Source organism: Emydura macquarii, unplaced genomic scaffold (genome assembly GCF_026122565.2).
Source record: "Emydura macquarii macquarii isolate MOO-44397 ecotype Brisbane River unplaced genomic scaffold, CSIRO-AGI_Emac_v2 contig_1477, whole genome shotgun sequence".
Lineage (NCBI taxonomy): Eukaryota > Metazoa > Chordata > Testudines > Chelidae > Emydura > Emydura macquarii.
The window spans coordinates 19,488,005-19,508,601 of NW_027131614.1; the positions used below are offsets into that span (position 1 = coordinate 19,488,005).

Consider the following 20,597-nt stretch of genomic DNA (forward strand, 5'->3'; position numbering starts at 1 on the left):
TTTACAACATATTTGCTTCTGATAGGGAGCAGTCGAGGAAGTGCTCAAATACCCGAGGAGGGGTTTTATTCCCAGTACTTTCTGGCTGTCTAGGCTGAGGCCTGGGTGCAGAGCTGGCACTAGGCATAAGCACACTAAACATTTGCTTAGGGCCCCAAGCAGCTCAAGGGAGCCCCCTATTCACTTTGTATTATAAGAACTTGCCTGATTTAGTGCGGGAAGCAAAATATTCCTGCTTAGGGCCTCCAATAGGCTATCACCAGCATTGCATGGGTGGCCTGGCCTAGGGGTTGGCATTGAATACAGGTGAAGGATGCAGGGATCAGGAGGCCATTATCAGGAAATCAGGCCAGGCTGTAATCCAGGAGATCAGAATTGAGAGACAAAACAGAGGACAGGAATCAAGAGACAACTATCAAGAGTCAGGCCAAATCAGGATACCAGGAATTTGGAATCAGGTGATGAAACCAAAGGGCGGGAAGCAGGCGTAGTTACCAAATCCGAAGGTCAGGATCAGAAGGCAGGAACAGGTAAACACTAGACCAGCAGTCCATGGCAGGGTGAAGCCCAACTGTACTTCCTGTTTCCTCCTCTGTTTTAAATAGGGGATGCAGCCCAATCAGGAGCCTTAGAGTTCTCCTAATCAGAGCGTAGGGGACATGGTTTGTACCCCAATTGGGCTTCAGGGACTCCAGTCCCAGCTGCTGTCTGTGATCTGCTAGGTGGAGGACTGAAGTGAGATAACTTTTAGAACCTCTGATTCCAGTACCTGTGGGGCCTGACACTGATGCAGAAAAAGTATGGGGATGGGGGGGACTTCCATCCAATTTTAGATTTAAGGAACCTTAACAAATACATTCAGAAATTTCAGCTCTCCATGTAACTTTGGCTTCCCATAATCCCTTTGCTTTCGGTCATGGATTGGTTTGCAACTCTCGATTTAAAGAACACGTAATTTCAAATATTGATTCATTACACTCATTGCAAATACCTTCATTTCATATCCATCAGACAATTAATTTGCCTATATTTTTCCAAAAGCCACATTCGAATAAGAAGGAATTGTTTTACATACTTTGGATTTGAGAAGGGTCCTTGCAGATTGGTTAGATAGAACTAAAAGTTTTTGAAAATCATGTATATTATTTGTCTTATAATAAGAACCATATGGGTTTTATGGTTTCTTCTCAGACTATTTCTAGATGGATTGAACAATGTATTGTTGAATGTTACATGTTAGAAGAAATTCCTGTATCTACTGCAGTACAATCACATTCCACTAGAGATGTAGCAACTTCTTTTGCTTGCCGTAAGCAGGTCCCTGTTGCTGAAATTTGAAGAGCTGCATGCAAGTTGGAATTCTGTACGCACTTTCACCAGGTATTATGCTCTGGATTTGATTGGTAGGACTGATGCTACATTTGGGAGAGTGGTGCTTCAGTCCCTGTTCAATAGGGACTGTTCCCACCTTCGGACTATTATCAGCACTGCTTATAACTTTAAATCATTAGTGGGAATACAGCAGAAATAGAATAGGTCCAAAGAAGGACACTGCAGATGATTAGAGCTGTGGAAAAGCTTGATGAAAGATATGATGAAAAATTAAAATTATTAAGACTATATCGTTCAGAGAGAAACTATTGAACTGTATAGAGAAGGTAAATCATGTGCTTCTAGTTACATTTTCACCAGAATACAAGAAGGGAGCGACAAATGAAATTAAAAGCAACACATTTAAAATGGATAAGGAAAAATTATTTTTACACAATGCATCATAAAACTGGGGAACTAACTGCCACAGTGTATTATGGAGTCAAAGAGCATTAGACATTTTTATCTGAATAAGAATGTCCACAATTATATGAGGCTGAAAATGTATTCAGGGTATAAACTCTCATGCTTTAGGACACAAGACAACTTTTAATTGAATGGTTAGACAGAACCCTTTCTCCAGATACATTGTTTGGTAATGATCCATTGTGGAGGTTTGGAGCCTAATGTTGCATCAATAAAAATAACTAGGATAGTACTTAATAAACTAAAGGATTTAAAAGAAAATCATTAGGTTTAGTTGGAAAAGTTAGATTATCGGTGAAAAGGTAGACACTTCAGAGTATAGACAAGTATAATTTCAGGCTTCTAATGGAGAAAAAATACAACATAACTGTTCTTGACTGAACTTTGTACTAAATCCAAAAAGATATTGTAATGAAAGCTAACAGGGAAACAATACCATAAGTCAGTGATCTTCACTGTTTTTCAAGTGGGGCCACTCTGGCAAAAAACCTTCAATGTGAGAGCCACATCAGCTACTACCCACGCTGGTGGGGGGGCGGGGGGAGACACACGCCCAGGAGCGGGCTGCTGGTGGGGGGAGACACAGCTGGGAGGGGCGACACGGCTGGTGGGAGGCATGCTGCTTGATGTGGGGAATGGACAGGGGCGCACTGCTTCAGGGGAGACATACACGGATAGGAGGGGTGTGCTATTTGGGGTGGGGGACAGATGGCCAGGGGGGCACGCTGCTCATGGGGAACAGATGACCGGGGGGGAAATGGCCGAGGGGCACACTGCTGGGGGGGAACAGACAGCTGGGGAAAGTCCTGCTGGGGGGAACAGACAGCTGTGGGGGCACTGCTTGAGGGGGTCCACTGCTGGGGGGAAGAGACGGCTGGGGGATGTGCTGCTGGGGGGGAACAGACATGGCTGAGGGGGGCACTGCTTGTGGGGGCGTGGCCGCAGAGCAGACAGCAGGGGCGCGGTGCTGCCGGGGGCTGAGGACTAACCCGGTCTTGCGTCCGCCTGAGCCTGGACTCGCTCCCGGCACCGGCAGGCCAGGCCCCCATCTCCCTGTGGGTCCAGCCCATGGTCCCCGGCTCCAAGAAGCACAGGGGCCACCCTGACCCCATCTCTTCCCTCTCCCACGTGGGCCCAGCCGGTGCCCCCCTCCAGGCCCTCTCAGTATGCCTCTGCCACCCCAGCTCCCAGTTGGCCTCTTCCCCCGACATCCTCTTCCCCATTCCCTTCCTATTGTCTGCTCTCCTCTCAGTGCAGCCCACCCTGCTTGGCTCCCCTGCCCCGTGTGGTGCTGACCCACTGGTGAGTGATTCACTCACCGCCTCGCAGGGTTCCGGGAGTTCGGAGAGTGGAGGGGGCAGCTCTTCCCCCTCTCCCTGGCAGGGTGGGCTGCGCTGCCCATGTGGAGAGCCCCTCCTTACCTGCACAGCTCCATCCCCTTTTCCAGGTGGGGTGGGAGAGTCAATTAGTCAGGGAGCCGCAATTAGGGTCCATGGGAGCTGCCACTGGCTTGTGGGCCGTACAATGAACAATGCCTTAGGTTCTTTCTGATGGGGGTAGATTTGATAAGTAATTTCCATGACAGCTCACTTTTATTGCACTGATCAGGATTAGTATCTGAGCCACCAACTGTGTGTCACTCAGGCCTGTTCTACACTAGAGTTTTGTCAACAAAAGTCAACTTCTGTCAACAAAACAGTGCTAGTATATGCACTATAATCACCCCTTCCCCCCAACAAAACTGCCTTGTTTTTTCGACAAAGTAAAACCATCTTGACCAGAGGTGTAAAGCATTTGTTTGCAGAGCTAGAGTGATGCAGTGTCAGTGTAGACACTGCGTCCTCTTACAGCGGTGGAGGGGATGTCATACTTTTCAATTTCACCGCTAAGAAAGCCAGGGCGGCTGAAATTGACAAGAAAGCTGGGAGCGGGGTGAGAAGCCTGGCTGCTGCAAACCCAGGGCAGCTGGTTCCCAGCTCCCAGCTGTGAGATGAGACCAGACAAGCCACAGGCAACTGGAGCCCGGCTCTTGGCTACGAGCCAGGACATGGGTGGCTGCTGCCCGGCTCCCTGGGATGCTGGGGCTGGAGCCCGGTTCTGCGCCAGGACACAGGTGGCTGGAGCCTGGCTCCCTGGGATGTGGGGGGCTGGAGCCCAGCTCCTGGCTGAGTGCCGGGATGCAGGCGGCTGGAACCTGGCTCCCTGGGACGTGGGGAGCTGGAGCCCGGCTCCTGGCTGCGCGCTGGGATGTGGGCAGCTGAAGCCCAGTTCGTCGCTGCGTGCTGGGATACAGGTGGCTGCTGCCTGGCTCCCTAAGATGCGGGCAGCTGTTGTCTGGCTCCCAGCTGCGCACTGGGTCTGGACTTGGGAGGCAGGTGGCAGGAGCCCAACTCCCGGTTGTGCGCCGAGATGCGGGTGACCCAGGATTATGATCATAGAATCATAGAAGATTAAAGTTGGAAGGGTCCTCAGGAGGTCATCTAGTGCAACCCCCTGTTCAAAGCAGGACTAACTTCATAAGGATCTGGGCTTTTGGACCAGATCCAAAAGCCCAGAAGCAATATCAATACCCAAGCTGAGCTGAAGATAGTCTCCGAGAGACTATCGAAGCACTGGAAGACAAAGGGGTACTAATAAAGACGTTGAGGGGGTGTAACTCACCCATCTGGCCAGTGATGAAGGCAGATGGTGATACATGGAGACATAATAAACTACAGAGAACGTAATCGTGTGACACCTCGATTGGCACCAGTAGTAGCCAAATTTCAAGATGTCATGGCTATTGTTGCAGGAGTGTCTTGGTTTTCTGTAATGCATTTGGCTAATGCCTTCTTTTCAATCCCTTTGGCAGAAGAAGTTAGCATTTACCTTTATCCACCAGCAATATACTTTTACAAGGTTGCCCCAAGGGATGCACAATTCACCATTGTTGTGTCATCAGGAAATCACTAAAATGTGGAACGGAATATCAGACTGTTATTTCACACATCAATCGTATATTGATTTCTACTAGATCAAGAGAAGAGAATTTTAAAATGTTGGTCTTGGTGCTGGAAAAGATCCAAGTAACGGGCTTCCTCATGAACCTGAGTAAGGTGCAGTTAGTGTCATAAGAAGTGACTTGCCTGGGCATGAGACTAGGATCTGATGGACGTTGCCAAGACCATCAACGTGTTGAACTAATTGGAAAACTGCCTGCTCTACATGACGTGCGTGCCCTATGTTCCTTCTTGGGACTCCGAGGTTTTAGTAGAGATTTCATCGAAAGGTGAGCTAGCATGCCTGTTATACCTACTGCTGTGTAAAAAAGTGGAACGGTTATAGGGTGAGGAACAGAAAAATGCTTTCCATGGTCTGAAGCAAGCACTGTTCTCAGCATCTGCGTTAGCTTATCCAAAGGAAGGAAAACCCTCTATACTCCAGCTCACAACTACATCTGAAGGAATTGGAGTTGTTCTGTTGCAAGACACAGATACATGTCCCAAACCTATTGCTTAGAGATCAAGAATGTTGACAGAGGTGGAAAAGAGATATACCAGATGTGTGAGAGAAGTGCTAGTATTAGTTTGGGGAATCTCACACTGGGAGTATATAGTGGGGTTGTCCCCAATGGTAGTCCCTATCTCACATACTCTTCTACAATATTTACTATCTGGATGGGCATATCATGGCAAGATATCAAACCCCCATCTGACAGGATGGACATTAACTTTAGTGACTAAAGACATATCTGTAAATAAAATGAAGCAGGCGGTGACAGTGCCATATGCCTTGTTGATACACGAGGAGAGCCGTGAATGTCCACTCCCAGAGGAAGAGGTTGGAGAACCACAGTCATCTTCTTGTGTCATAAAGACATTCAAAGAAGTGAACAAAGGAGAGTTTGACGTTTGGGCAGTTGACGGCAGCTGCTTCTATATCGATGGAAAACTAAGAACAGTGTACACCGCTACAAAAATGAAGGATAAAATCCTAGTACAAGAGACGGTAACACCTTCGGCAGCACCAGCTGCAGAAGCGGTAGCTGTATTGGCAGTCCTGGACAACACCGACTCCAAGAACTTATGTATCATATCAGATTCAAAATGGGTTATGAGAGCCCTAACTGATTGGATGCTGATATGAATAACAAGAGCTATGACCACTGGGGATGGAAAACTGGTTGCGCACAGGAAATATCTTATGCATGCGTGGGAGCTAGCAAAAGATAGAAAAGGAAAAACATGCTTCTATAAAGTGAAAGCCTATAAAAGAAGTAATGCAATAGCATCTCAGCTAAATAGCCAAGCTGATGGGTTAGCCAAAAAAAGCTATACATTTCTGGACCAAATCAGAAGATAAGGTCAAAGGGCTGACAACCTAATTAATCAAACGACTGACCTCATTGAATTACAAGCAAGGACTGAGAGGGTCAAGAACTCCTAGAGAAGAAAGAACACCGAGGTTTTGAAATTTTCAAGAATAAAGACAGAATTATCCTGACATTAAAAAAGGATGTAGATGAAAATGCATCTGTGCTGGTGGCACTCGTTTGTATAAAAAGGGAGTTGATTCAACTGGCCCATGACTAGGGATATTTTGACAAGAACAAAACATTGAACCGATTGATATTAGTAGCATGGTGGCCAGACATGACCAGACAAGTAGAAGAATATGTTAACCGATGTCTGAACTGTGCTGAGAATAACCTGGACCCTCGGGTCAACAAGGGCCAGAGCAACATCAGTATATTGTGGGACCTTGGAAAAGGGTACAATTATATTTTATTGGTCCCCTTCTGCAAACCAGCCAAGAAAAAAGTATGCCCTCATAGTGGACGCCATTAGTAAATGGGGTCATGCTGGCTGGATTGGGGAGGAAGGGGGCATTTAGTATATTATTTGACATCAGTATGTCAAAATCATAATAATTCATGTGAGATATGCCATGTCTGGTACTGTTAGAAAAGTTATAATATGCTAAGTAAGATGATAATACTTTTGTTCATGTGATATATGTGTAATGGAAGTTATGGATATATTTGATATATCTGTATTTCAAACTGTGCTGTTTGAGACACACCCTAGACAGGGTGGCGGCAGGACAATAGCCTGCTTAATGGCCCATTGAGACATCCACAGATGCAAGGGGCCCAGAGGGAGAAGCCAGGAATATACCTGATGAGTCACCAGGACTTGCTCATGTGACTCTGGACTCCATTTTGATTCCTGTGAAATTCCACAAGCAGCATGGAAAGGACCAGAGGGTATATAAGGCAAAGCCTGGAATCCATTTTGGTCGTCATTCCTGTTCAGCTTTCAGCACCTATCTACCTCTGGATCAAGCCATCTGCAACTGAGGCTGTGCAACAAAGGATTGAGACCCATCCAAGTACTGGATGTATACCAGAGGGACTATATTAGCCTGCAAATTCCACAATTCTTCTAGAAACCTGATGTATATGGACTTTCAAATCATTTGTAGGTATCTGATTACTTTAATCCTTTAACATTTCTCTTATGGTTTGTTTCTTTCTTTTTATAATAAACCTTTAGTTTTAGTTACTAAAGGATTGGCTGGCAGCGTGATATTTTGGGTAAGATCCAAACTTATATTGATCTGGTACTGTGGCTGACCCTTTGGGGTCAGAGGGAACCTTTTTGGTAAAGAGCATAGAGTTTAAATAACTGGTCTCTTTACTGGACCTAGTGGCTGATTGGAAGCCGGAAACTGAAATGCAGTAAAGGGGGCTGTGTGTGTTTGTATACTGGCTTCTTGATAACCGGTGTGGGGAATCAAAAGCACAGTTTGTGGCTGATTGGGAAGTCTGGCTTCAGTGCTACACACCAGCGCTGGGAGAATCTGCTCCCTTTTTACAGCCTGCCCTGACCTTGGCATTCTCAGGTGGCTGCCCTAGGCTCGGAAGGGTCACAAATGGATCGAGGCATACTCTACTAGAAATAACACCGCAATGACTACTGTCAAGATGCTGCTGAATAAGACCTTCTCACAGTTCGGGTTGCTGGAGGTGAGAGACTCCGACCAAGGACCCCATTTCGTCAGCGAAGTTACAAAATGTTTATGTCAAGTCCTTGACATACATCAGCACTTTCACATTGCGGGTCATCTGCAGTCATCCGGGCTTGTAGAAAGGTCCAATAGGACAATAAAAACCACCTTGCGAAAAGTTGTAAGTGGGTTAGGGAAAAATTGGGACCAGAAACTTCCCGATTCTAATGGCAATACGATCCACGGTGGCTGTGCATGGGTACTCACCACACCAGGTGATGACTGGGCAAGTCATGAGGACTCTGGAAATGTGGTGGGTGGGAAGCATTCCACCCAATGATTACCAGCCTTGTGTCAAGGTTAATGAGTACATGACCAAGTTGCTAAAATACATTGAAGATGTTCAAAAGGGAGTGGCCTCACAATTAAAGCAAAAAGTCCAGGGGATGAATAGGAGGTTGGGAGAAACCCTAAAAATCACTGAGTGGAAGACTGGTGAAAAGTTCATGTACTGGTTCTTTTCCGACTGTGGGCATGCCCTGAGTCTTCACTGGGTAGGTCCAGTGGTAGTGACTAATGAGGCCAGCCCAACTGTGCATGAGGTAGAGTTGAAGGATGCAAAAGAGAAAAGACAGAGAAAATGGTTTCATAGCACACAGCTGAAAAAGTGGAAAGGAGAGTAACTAACGTTTGTCATCTGCTCTTTTACCTAGGAGATGGAACTTAAAATCTTCAATTGATTTATATTTTGTATCTACTTCATTGTTGATAGTAACTCCTTGATTATCCAAGAGGGGGAACATTATTCTTGTAATACTAGACTCCCCACTAATGGATCAGAGCTGTTAAAAACCAGGACACTCATGAATCTCCCTCCTCCTAAATTGGGACCCATCTCAATATTTGTGTTCACAGAAGGCAGCCATTGCTACCTAACGTGGAAGGAGAAGCAAGGAGTAAGCTCCAATATATTGTCTGCATTGGTGGATAGCCAGACATCCTTGGAAGTCTTGCAAAAGCCAGTATACAAATGGGAAATCAGTGAGATTATTTTAAGTGGTTACTTGATCCCTCAGAAAGCAGAAGATGTATCTAGATGTTCTTGCATTATAGCAAAAATTCCCATGAGGATGAAAGAGGGGAACGTTTCTGTGGAGATTTTCTCCAACTTGGAAAGATATATTACCATGCTGATGGTTAAATCCAAACCCCCCATTGAGGAAGTAGTAAAAAGGATAAAACGCTATTCGATGAACATGCATACCTACTGCTCTGTTACGAGAGGAGTGAGTGTCTTATGTAAAAATTCCACTAGACCAGGGTTTACCACTACCTGTGTAGAAGTGATTAATGTAAACATTCAATGGAATGACACAGGGGTCTGGTATATTAACAGAATATATGGAGCATCCTACTCTGTCAAGGTCACAGTGATGCCAAAAGCACAAAGTATATAAAGTGGAAACAATGGTAGTTAAGACAGATGCTAAGAAGGCAGTGATACTTAACCTGGAGTATGTGCTCAGGAGGATTGTTGTACCTTTACCGGTAGATATCAGGAAGGTCCAAGAATGATGTCACCCTTTTGTAAGTGCATTAACGGGGTGGAAATCTTGGGTAAATAACATCATTAGTTAAAGTCCAAGTCCTAAAGCCAAGCAAGATTTGGTAGCAAGGGTACTCAGTGAAGTTGGCACTGGTCTTAGCATTAGGAATGCATTAGATGCAGAAAGTCTCACCACCAAAATATCTAATGTGGGCCATGATATGGCCACCTTGATGCAATTACTGACTTCATCCTTAGACAAGTTTAGTACACTTGAGTATAAAGTGACTCAAGTATTACCTCTGTGGTTATCTTATCAAGAAAAAAAATGAACAAGCTATTATACAAGGAATTGGCAAACTGCAGGGGGATGTATTGTGGGCAGTGGCTTCCACTCAGGCCTAATCTTGGTTTATGGCATCAGCCAGTGGATTTGTTTGGGAGAGACTGCAGGGAGAAATTCCCCAAGAGTTAAAGGAGTTACTAAGGGACAAGTGGAGTCCATTTGAAGTGCAACATGAGTCGTGGTGGAGACTAATTGATTTTAGTATCACTCCTGGAGATTCCACCGCAATTATTGTTATTAAAATAATTAAGATGCAACGATTGACTGGGTAGTCCCAATAGTATCCTTGGGATTAAATGTACCCAATGCCACATTATGGCCTATGGATGTACCTAAGTGGGTTAATCGAGAGAACCATTCATTAGATCTAGGCGAATGTGTGTGGGAACATAAAAACGGGTATATTTGTAGTAACTCTATGTATATAGGAGCACATGTATGTTTAAGTGCAGAAAGTGGCAAGTGCCACTATCACTTGAAAGGAGAACTAGAGCGTCATTCAACCATGGTTATAATTAGACATAAGTGTATATGCAGTTGCAACAGAGGTTTGGAATTTCATGTAAATAAATTTTACCATGTGACACACAAGCAAGACATCAACACTTGCATGTGTAATGTGTATATCCTTAAAGGATGTTATATTAATTTCTTGTCAGATACCCCTTCAGAGGTAGAAATAACACTAAATTACAAAATGTTTGCAGACCTTCATCCAGTTCACTTGGGGGTAAACATTGCGGCATTACAAGCAGCTTGTTCGGCATCCTGACTTAAAAGCCCAACTGGAGGAGCTAAAGGAATCGGGAAAAACTGTGATGCTGGCAGTTCACCACAGTAAGGATCAGATACGGGAATTTTAAACAGACTCAAGAAGGACTCAATTCATGCCCACTAGTGGGAGAATTTATTTTCAAATCCTTTCCTTTTGGGCAGGGTGTGCCATTTTTTGATTCACCCATTCACCATAATTTTGTTATCACAACTAGGTTTATTTTTAATGGGGTTGGGAACGATATGGTGGGTCAAATATAATTTTAGGAGATTAAATTAGAATTGTGGTGCCTCAGGAGTAAAACCCCTCCCCTGGATACCAAGGAGGGGAATTGTAGAGAAGCATTTGGAATCTAAGTGAGTTTCCTTTAATGGTACGTTCCATCTCACAGTTATTGGTATGTTCTGTTTTACATTGAGATGTTCATGAATGAATAAATATAGTATAAGGATCATGTGCAAAGTATAGTACTGGTTGCAAAACCTTAGCATGCCGGGTGCTCAGTGGGGAGCCATGTGCAGAGGTGGGGGAATGCAGATAGCTGATTGGCTGTACCAGAACTATAAGAACTTGGTAGCAGCCCTGCTTCACTGCTGTTCGCTACAGTGGCAGCATATAGAAGTCACCTCCTTCAAGAAGAAAAGAGATAGTCTACCACATCCGTGTTATCAGTCCATGTTCCTGTGAAAAGAAGAGGAGATACTCACCACCCTAGCATCCTGTCGTCATCTATATCCTGGCATTGGTCCTGAGAGGAACTTCTGCTTCTGCTGTTCGATGTCAGCACCCTATAAGGAGAAGACCAACAGTAGATACTTTGCATATCTTATGACCAAAGTTTTGTTTTATCTTAAAGGTTTCATACATGACCATTGTTAACCACTGAGCACCTTTATTCCCATAGTAATATTGTTTTTCCCCCCCTTACAATAAATCCTTGTTTGGTTGTATTATACTTTCTGTGGGTTTGAGTTTTTACAGATAAATTACCTAGTGATTAAATGTAGAGGGGTCCAAGCTATTTAATTTGTTTGATTTAGCAAATTTCCCACTAACAAATGGATCCACCTCGCCTCCTCTCTCACTCTCTGTCCTTCAATTCACTGCACCAGAAGGAACATAGGAAAGAGCTGTTACACAGATGGAGTAAGGAATTTGGCCAGTAAGATTGTTGAGAACATGTGGTGACAATAACTTTGCTTTGAATTTAACATAGTTTGTTAAATTAGGCACTAGTCTGTATTTTTCTTGTACCCATTTCTGACTTTTGTGCCTTCTTACTTGTATTTACTTAAAACCTCTCTCTCTAATTAATGAACTTGTTTTATCTAAACTAGTGTGTTTGAATTGAAGTGTTTGGGAAACTGGACATGAGATAACAAGGTTTGTGGATATCATTTCTATTAATAGAATGATGGACTTTCTATAAGCTTGTATTGTGCAGGGAAGGCTGGACAGTACAAGACGTACATTTCTGGGGAAAATCTGGGACTGAGAGTGTGCTGGGGTCATCTTGCAGTATAATTCAGGCTGGTAAAACCCTAGGTATGACTGGCAAACTACAAGTGCACACAGACATAGCTGGGAGTGAATTACATGCTGAAGCTGTTTGTGAGCAGTCCTGATGGGAAGCTACCAAGCAGCAAAGCAGTGTGAAGGGCACCCCAGGCTAGAGGGCAGGCGTGGCACAGCTACTCACCTATCTAGATTGTATCCTGGGTATGTCATAAATGGTCCCAAGCATAATTTTTTTGGGCCCAGTACAAGCTTGTAACATGGGCCCCCTTCCACACACATACCCATGAGGGTTGCAGCCTGGGCCAGGCCTCCCAGGGCCTCTGGACCCTCCAGGGCCTTCGGGGCTCTGGTAAAGTGTACCCTTCCCTCCCCCCATCTGGGGACTCTGGTCATAAATACCATCTACAAGTAAGAATTTTTTCCCCTCCTTTCTGACTCCTTTTAAATCATGGTCACAATTACAAAAATAATAACGAGTCAATATTTTAGGCCTCTGTGGGCTGACATATGGTGCAATGAAGTAGGGGAGCAAGAATAAGAAGGGTGCCATTTTCTCACTGCATTTTGACTATGAAGTGAAAACTTTGACTACCAGAACCATGAGTTCATTGTTATGCTAAAACTGATTCCTGGTGCAGCTTCCCCATATATAGTCAGGAGTTTCCACATCTCTAGTAAGGAGTTTATGTTAAATCACAGCTCGACTGATATAAAGCTGGTATTGAAACTATTGTACTTTGTACTCATGACAGGTTATGAAGTTCATGGTATGGAAAAAATACCGGAAGGCCCAGGGCTTATAGTTTATTACCATGGAGCCATTCCTGTAGACTACAGCTTCTTTATCTCTAATCTCTATATACAGATGGGAAGATGCTGCTACTCAGTAGTTGATCACTTCCTATTTAAGTTTCCAGGTAATGTATTTTTATTGTAAATGAGTGAGTAATATTTTAAATTCAGAGATACTAATTAATTCCATGTTAGAGATAAATACATGACAAATATTAAGACTTAAAAAAAAATGCTTTCCAGGTATGCACTACAGAAAATGATATAATTTCACGCATTGGAGAAAATTTGTCATCTTTTGAATTTCATTATAGCTAAAGGTTTCTAGATTTCAAAAAACTTTGCATGCAGCTTTAACATAAAAAATTAACTATGTTTTTTCTGTTCACTTATTATTGGTATGATTGACTGTTGCAAATTGGAAGAATGCATCATTTAACTGGTTTTATTATTGGCATTAACTAAAAAATACAAAGGCCATTCAGCACAGTCCAGTCACCCTGCAGAAACTCTTCTGGTTTTATTCCATCTGCTTTGCATGTTCTTTGTCCAGTGTTGGGTAAAGGTCTCTTGACCAGGTCTTCCATGCCCATCATATTGATTATTATGGCTGGAACTCTGCCATACTTGGAAAGTGCAAGTATATTTCCATGCTAGTATGGTTGAAGCTGTAATCCCTAATTATATCTGAGTATTGATACCAGACTTATTACTGATGACGAGGACATCACCAGTTTTATCAGATATGTAATATGTAGACACACTTAAAAATGCTGAAGGAGTGTGTGGGCGTGTGTGTTGGAGAGCTTTTGGTTTGGTTTTATTTTCAATATGTATAAGTAATAATTATGTAATAAGGTTTAATGTACCATATTGATCTCTACTAGTTATGTTTATTGCAGGCATAAAATTGTGTTTAAACCTATTTCATGCTGTGCATGGTAGAAGAGATGAAAGTGTTGAAATTCTGAAGAAAGGCAACTTATTGGGTGTTGCACCAGGTGGAGCTCGTGAATCCTTCTTTAGTGATGAAAACTACAACCTCTTGTGGGGTAATCGTAAAGGCTTTGCTCAAGTGGCCATAGATGCAAAAGTGGTGAGTGGTTTCTTGTGTGTGTGTATATAAATATGTGTAACCCACTGATGGTTTCCACTTAAGTAGCCTCTTATTAATTTTTTTAAAAGCTATTGCCTTATTTTGTTATATGTTTTAACTTGAGTCCTTTCTAGTTTTAACTTTTTAACCAAAGAATTAAACTGGATATATCAGAACCCTACAAAAACCTATATTGACATACTTAACCTATTGTAATCCCATAACAGTCTGAAGCTTTATCAGAAGATATTTTCTGTAAACCAGATTATTATATATAAAAGAAATAAATTGAATCTCTCACTAGAAAAGAAATAGTATTAAGGAAAGACTTACTTTGTATGCTTCAAGCAGTGTTTCCTCAAGGTTTCAGCATAGGACATAGTTAAGTCATTGAATTGTCTCAGTGTATGCCCTGAGGGCCCTCAGTGATCCAAAATGGAGCATCTGATTCTGCAGTGTTCTGCGTGTCTGAACTGGTGTCTCCTTCAGAGGTTCCTATGTCACAGTTCACAGAAAGTGGGCAAGTCCTGTGATGCAGACTCTTCTTTCTTCCAGTTGTTTCTATAGGAATCCAGGCTTTCCATTTAAAGAAATCATGCTTTTGAAGCATACGGAGCAGGTCTCATGTCCCAAGAAAGCAGGGAGGGGATTGTGCTGCTGTCTGGGACTAGACATTTGCATCCAAGATTGAGGAGTAAGAATAAAGCCAAAATTTCCAGATTTTAATCAGGATTCACCCAACTGCTCTGATGTGGAAGGGGATCCCTCAGCCCAGGCAGACTCCAGAGAGGGAGATCTGTGCAGGGGAAATTCTGAAGCCACAATACAAAATTTCCAAATCAAATGGAGAAAGTCATACATGTCCCTACTGAGCAAGTGACATCTGTGTGTAAACAGTAAATGATATAAAAAGTTGTGTCATACTCTTCCAAGCAAGAACTTCAGAGGCAGAGTACTGCACTGGTATGTTGAACACACAATCTGCAGCCCAATCTCAAATAAGTGAAAATCAGACTGAAATTGCTCGAATCAAGAAAAAATTGGAAGATCTAGAGGAAAAAGACAGAAGATCAAATGTGAGGTTAATAATAATAGGATTCTCTCCAGGATGAGGAGATGTACTTAAACCCCCTTAATATACCACCTCCCCCCCAAAAAAAAATCACTACTAAGAGCAGTGTTAATAACCTTCCAAAACAATGAAAAGCTCTTAAAGTTATCCAGGGAAGTGGACTCAATCATTTACAAGGGAAAAAAATAAAGGTCTTCTCTGGCATCCCTGCTGCCACTAGAAGGGGAAGAATGTGCTGTTTATTCTTGTAAAGAGAAAAATGGAGGTAAAAAGGGAATATTCTTGGCTCACTGGAATCCTGATAGACTCACTATATCTCGCCTGTAATTCCACTATGCCTTGTGTAGGCATACCCAAGCTAGTTTTAATCTAGATAGCATGGCTAAAAGTAGCAATGAAGATGTAATGGCAGGGACCCCAGTGCGGGTTGTCCCGGCCCAACTGGATCGGTTTGTATTCGTGTAGCTAGCCCTCACTGGGGTCCGTGCTGCCATGTCTTCACTACTATTTTTAATTGTGCTAGCCAGATTAAATCTAGGGCAGGCATCCCTATATGTACTGCAGTCATATCTCTGACTGCAGTGTAGGCATACCTTCAGTCACTTACTGGAATCCAATTAAATTCCTCAGCAATCTAAAGGAAGAAATATTTTTGAATCACTTGGAAAATTAAGTCAGATAAAACTGTTAATGCATGAGCCCATCAGATTGCCATTGCTAAGCAAAGGAAGACAAGAGGAGCAGAGCTGCCCTATCGAAAGCTCATACGCCATTAATATTTTCTTGTTGAAAATATAATTTTTAAAAGATTATAAAAGAAAATGTAGATTCAAAAATGTGTTTTTGTTCCTGAACACCCACTTCTGGCCTTCAAACAACCCAAGACCAGGACACACTAATTCAAAGCTGCACCAGACCCTGCCAAAACAACAGATGCAAAATCTGCAGGCACAACTCTACTTCTACAATGATCAGCCCCCAGCCTCACAAGACACCTTTCAAGATCTGGGGATCCTACACGTGTACCACAACACATGGTATACCTCATCCAGTGCACTAAATGCCCCAGTAACAACTACATGGGTGAAACAGACAATCACTCCATTCTCGAATGAACTCCTGCAGGAAAATGATAAAAGACAAAAACACCACATCACTTGTGGGTGAACACTTGTGACCCAGCTCGAGGGTCAGGGGCGTGGGTTGGGGGGGAGGGCACTCGCCGATGCTGGTCCCAGGTGCCACAGTGGACTCGGCGCCCATAGTCCCAGGGGCAGTTCGGGTCAGGGCCCTCAGAAGGGGTGGAGGGCAGCTGTCCTACCACACACGTGGCCCCTGGGTCCAGCTGCTTAGCGCCAGCCGTCGCCTCAGGAGGCTCGGCGGCTGGAGGTGAAATGCTGTCCGCAGCCGGGCAGATGGCAGCGTCTGGTGGCAGGGCAGGGACAGCAGTCTAGGGAAAGGGGGGGAAAGGAGGCCACCCAGATTGAGGCCCACTGGCAGCAGGTCATCTTCCCCCTGGGTGACCGGGGTCAGACCTAGGGACTCGATCTCCTCGAAAATGGAGCCAAATTCCCCCTCCGCCACTATGGGTGCCACCCCGCTGGAAGCCGAGGCAGCAATCGCCTTGGCGTCGTTGGGGGGCAAAGATGACCGGGCGGTGGGGGTGGCTCCCTCTGAGGCCTCCCCGCAGAGGGAATCTAATAGGGCCTCCAAGAGGGGGGCTGTGCCACCTCTCCTCACTGCTCTGGCTTCCTCCTTGACCGGCGCTGCCTGCTGGACTTCGTTAGGGGATACAGCAGAAGGCTCAGCGATGGCGGCCCCATCAGCTAAACTGACTCCTACACCTTGTTTCCTTCTGCTTTATTTATTTCTTTAAAATGTGTCCTTCAAGCCATATCTATACAGCTTATAGAAATCTGATTAATAATAGGGAAGAAGGATGGTGTTTCATATTTCTAAGGCACATTGAACTTGTGCATTAATCCTGGTCTTCTCCTTTCTTCTGTCATCTCATCCCTGATTTTCATTAGTCAAACAAAGCTGAAGTAAAAATATAAGACAGAAGACTGTATGCTTGATATCATAAAATCTGCTTGACAGAGTGCTATCTGGAGTACCCTGGTCAGGAAGATTGCTACAGCACAAAGAAGGCTGCTAACTTAATTGGAAGCAATTAACCATTAATTAATTCTGGGGGGGGGGGGAGAGGATTACTGACACCGATGTGGTAACTTCTGGGCTAATGAGACAACTGGCTCAGTAACTGGAAGGAACTAGAAGCATGGAAGCTCAGAGGGTGATCTTGGGGAGAAGAGAAGGCTGTGCGTAAGTCTCCTCCTGCTGTATACCTGTGTCATTTCTGTTTTGCTTTGCAACTGAAGAATATATGTATACATGGTGAAAGGGAAACAGGGTGCATTTCTGACAGAGACCAGGAAAATAGGCTGGGCAGCACTGCCCACTGAGTAGCTGACGAGGCATCCTGTGACAACCTACTATTGTACATTATAAAACAACCATGCACCTGCAGAGTTCATCATTCTATTCCACTGACTTAATATTGAACTTAAATTAATCCAATTTACTTCAGCATTAAATTTCAGTTTAAATTGTCACTCTGTCCCCTTTCACTTCTTTTTCCTCATTTTTTAGCCCATCATCCCTTTGTTTACACAGAATATTCGGGAAGCATATAGAACACTTGGAAAAATAGGTAAGTTTTACTTCATATGTATCTTTTCAAATTCTTGAAGTTTTTCCTTTTATTTATATTTTCAAAATCAACTGTTGTGGGAAATATTCTTCTTGTGAATTTCTTTAGACTCTTTTGTTTTCCTTTCACTCTGGTAATTATTTCTTTCTGATGTAAACTGAACTGCACAGGGTTATCTAATCTGAATATGCATTTATTGGACTAAGTATTAATTGTGTTGTACATGGCAACACATCTTAACCTGATACTGAATATATAGGAGATAATGCAAGAGTATATTTTTTCAAGATTATGTGCCCTGCATATTGTCTGATCTACTTTATGTTGCCTTTCATCAAGCACCCATATTGTTTAAGATTTTTTAGTTGCAATCCAGACACCAATGTGATGCAGGTACTCTGCTAACTCTAAGGTTCTGTCTCAAAATTTAACCCCTGCCTTTTTAAAAAAAAAAAAATTCACAGGGCTTTTTAAGTGGTTCTATGAACGTTTCCGATTTCTACTCGTTCCTGGATATGGAGGGTTCCCAGTCAAACTTCGCACATATATTGGAGATCCCATTCCATATGATCCAAATATAACTGCTGCGGAGCTAGCTGAAAAGGTAAATTGGCTCTTCTTTTTGAAACTTCAAGGAATAGACAGTCTTAGTTTAAATGATGTTAGTTAGGTCTGAAGTATTTGACATCAAATTCCCTGTCTACTGGTTTCTTATGAAGTAAAACTTTCTTACAGTACATCAATCATCTTACATCATGTACTGTTATTCCATAATACATCTCTGGCTGAGATATCATTTTCTCCTGATATCGTTATCTTACGCTAGTTTCCTCCACAGATTCGTGCACAGAATGATACCTTACTCAATCAGAGCGCTGCTGTGTTCTGTCCTAGTGTTAATCTCTGAATGCTTTTAATGTGTAGCTCTGAATAGAGCACATTGCAATAATCTAATCTTGAAGTAACAAGGATGTAGATGGCAGAGATGAGGTTTTTAAAGGACACAGGAGAAGAAGAGATGGGATACTAAAAGTTGGGGGAAATATGGCTTTTATTGACGTGCTCAGGATTCAAAGAGGGTAGCCAGGGATATCATCTGGTTTGTCTGGTCAGGTCCCTTATCTCTACCAGTCCTTTTCTAGCTGGCACAGCTGGATGGTCCATCTCACCTTGTTATGCTGGTGCCATGTGGTGCTTTTGGTCTCAGGATTAGAGCAAGAGAGAGGATAGTAGGTAGATGGTGGGGGACAGGTATTGACACACAAGGGAAAGAAGGACAGAGTAGGACCTCACATGAATCAGGTGGAAACCTTGCTGGGTCATTGATGATGGTTAGGCATCCCCACTGGTGTGCCAAGGTCCAGGTGTCACAATGCAAAACCCCCAGCAACAGATGCAGTAATGCTAATAGGTTTTCCTTTCCCCAACAAAGTCTCTTTTTAAAAGGACACCAAAAGGGGTGATGGGTAGAATAGCTAATCCTTTCTTTATTTTGTCCACCAATTAGGACTAATTTCTGAAGTACCAATTTTGGGCCATTGATTTCCAGTCCCATACCCCTCTTGTTTACCAGAAATGATTTTAAGCAGTCTTTGGGTGGTATCAGTAAACCTCTCTGTTTAATTCAGTGTGTCACCTTTTTCCTTATTTTCTTAAGTAATGTTATATAGCAGTTCACTGTGACAATTATGAACTTTTACGCGCTTTTCATAAGTTAAGCTTGCAATCAAAGAAGGCCTTCTGGACCCTAATTATTAAAACAGAGCAAGGGAAAGGGTCAAAACTGAATATTTATCAGATTATCGTCTGAGCAAAGTGATATAGTGGATGAGATTTAACATGCCTGATAAAACACGGTTTGCAAACTGCTTAAGGAACTATTCTTTGGCATCTAAACCTCCCTTTTTATTTCATGCATATTTCAATGAACAGTAAACATTTAAAATAAGTTTTGAAAAGTTTGTAGCTGTTTTAAAAGGGGAAGATTGCCTTCTAAAACTTGTAGCAGAAGTTTTACATCTTAATAGGATTTCCACAGTGATAGCTTAGTTTACAGTCTAAGGGCTCAAACCTGCAAATACAAGTGAATAATTTCACTCACATATCTAGTCCTATTGAACCTAATCATACTAATTTCACGAGTTATTCATGTGCATAAAGGTTTGCAAGATTGGGGCAGTAGTGAGTTAACATTTCTGTGTCACTATTGCAGATCTAGATCTAGCTGTTTAGTATGCTTGGTTTTAACAGGGGGAAAATATACTAGTGTCTGGGAATAAGACTATTCCTCAGCATGGGCTTCATGGGGTCTTGTGAAAGGTTTACCCTTCCTGCCCTCCCCTCCCCAACATTTTCCACAGAGTTTTATATATATATCTTTAGCATTGTTGGGAAAATTTGAAGAGAATGATGGCTGGAGTTGTCATTCTTGAAATATAAAAGGTTTCCTCCTCTTCCTTTTTCTTAACAGACAAAGAAAGCCATTGAAATGCTAAGAGACAGACATCAAAAACTACCAGGAAGTATACAGAGAGCTCTGTTGGAACGATTTGATAAACATCAGAAAGATGACTAGTATATTTATATATATATATGCTGTCAAATATTTAAAAACTGTTACTGTAACTGGTGGGAAGAAAAACTGTAGTATTTTAAAAAATACAAGAGATTGCAAACTACCTGCATCAAACATTCAATCATATCACTGTCTTAAAATCTCTCTCTCACACATCTAGTCTAGCAACTTCAATCCAAATATTTAAACAGTGTGGTATGACTCTTGCTAAAAATAAGTTATAAGTGAGTATTAAATTGACTTTTGTTGCAAATAAATAAAAAATTAGTCACATGACACAACATAGCACACAGGACAACATACATGACATAGGACAAACTTACAATTAAAGAAGAATGGTGCCGAAATGCTTTTTAAGATCTTAATGCCTTATCTTGTA

General features: G+C 42.8%; 1 protein-coding gene across 1 annotated transcript in view; it reads left to right on the forward strand.

Moving 5' to 3' along the window:
* LOC137156852 (DGAT1/2-independent enzyme synthesizing storage lipids-like) overlaps positions 1-20,229 on the forward strand; it is a 33,188-nt gene extending 12,959 nt beyond the window's left edge. The window contains exons 3-7 of the mRNA XM_067553865.1: positions 12,723-12,887; positions 13,665-13,858; positions 17,583-17,643; positions 18,108-18,247; positions 20,114-20,229. Of these exons, the coding sequence (XP_067409966.1) occupies positions 12,723-12,887; positions 13,665-13,858; positions 17,583-17,643; positions 18,108-18,247; positions 20,114-20,218 (665 nt within the window). The 3' untranslated portion in view covers positions 20,219-20,229. The remainder of the gene's footprint in view (positions 1-12,722; positions 12,888-13,664; positions 13,859-17,582; positions 17,644-18,107; positions 18,248-20,113) is intronic.
* Positions 20,230-20,597: the final 368 nt, after the last annotated feature.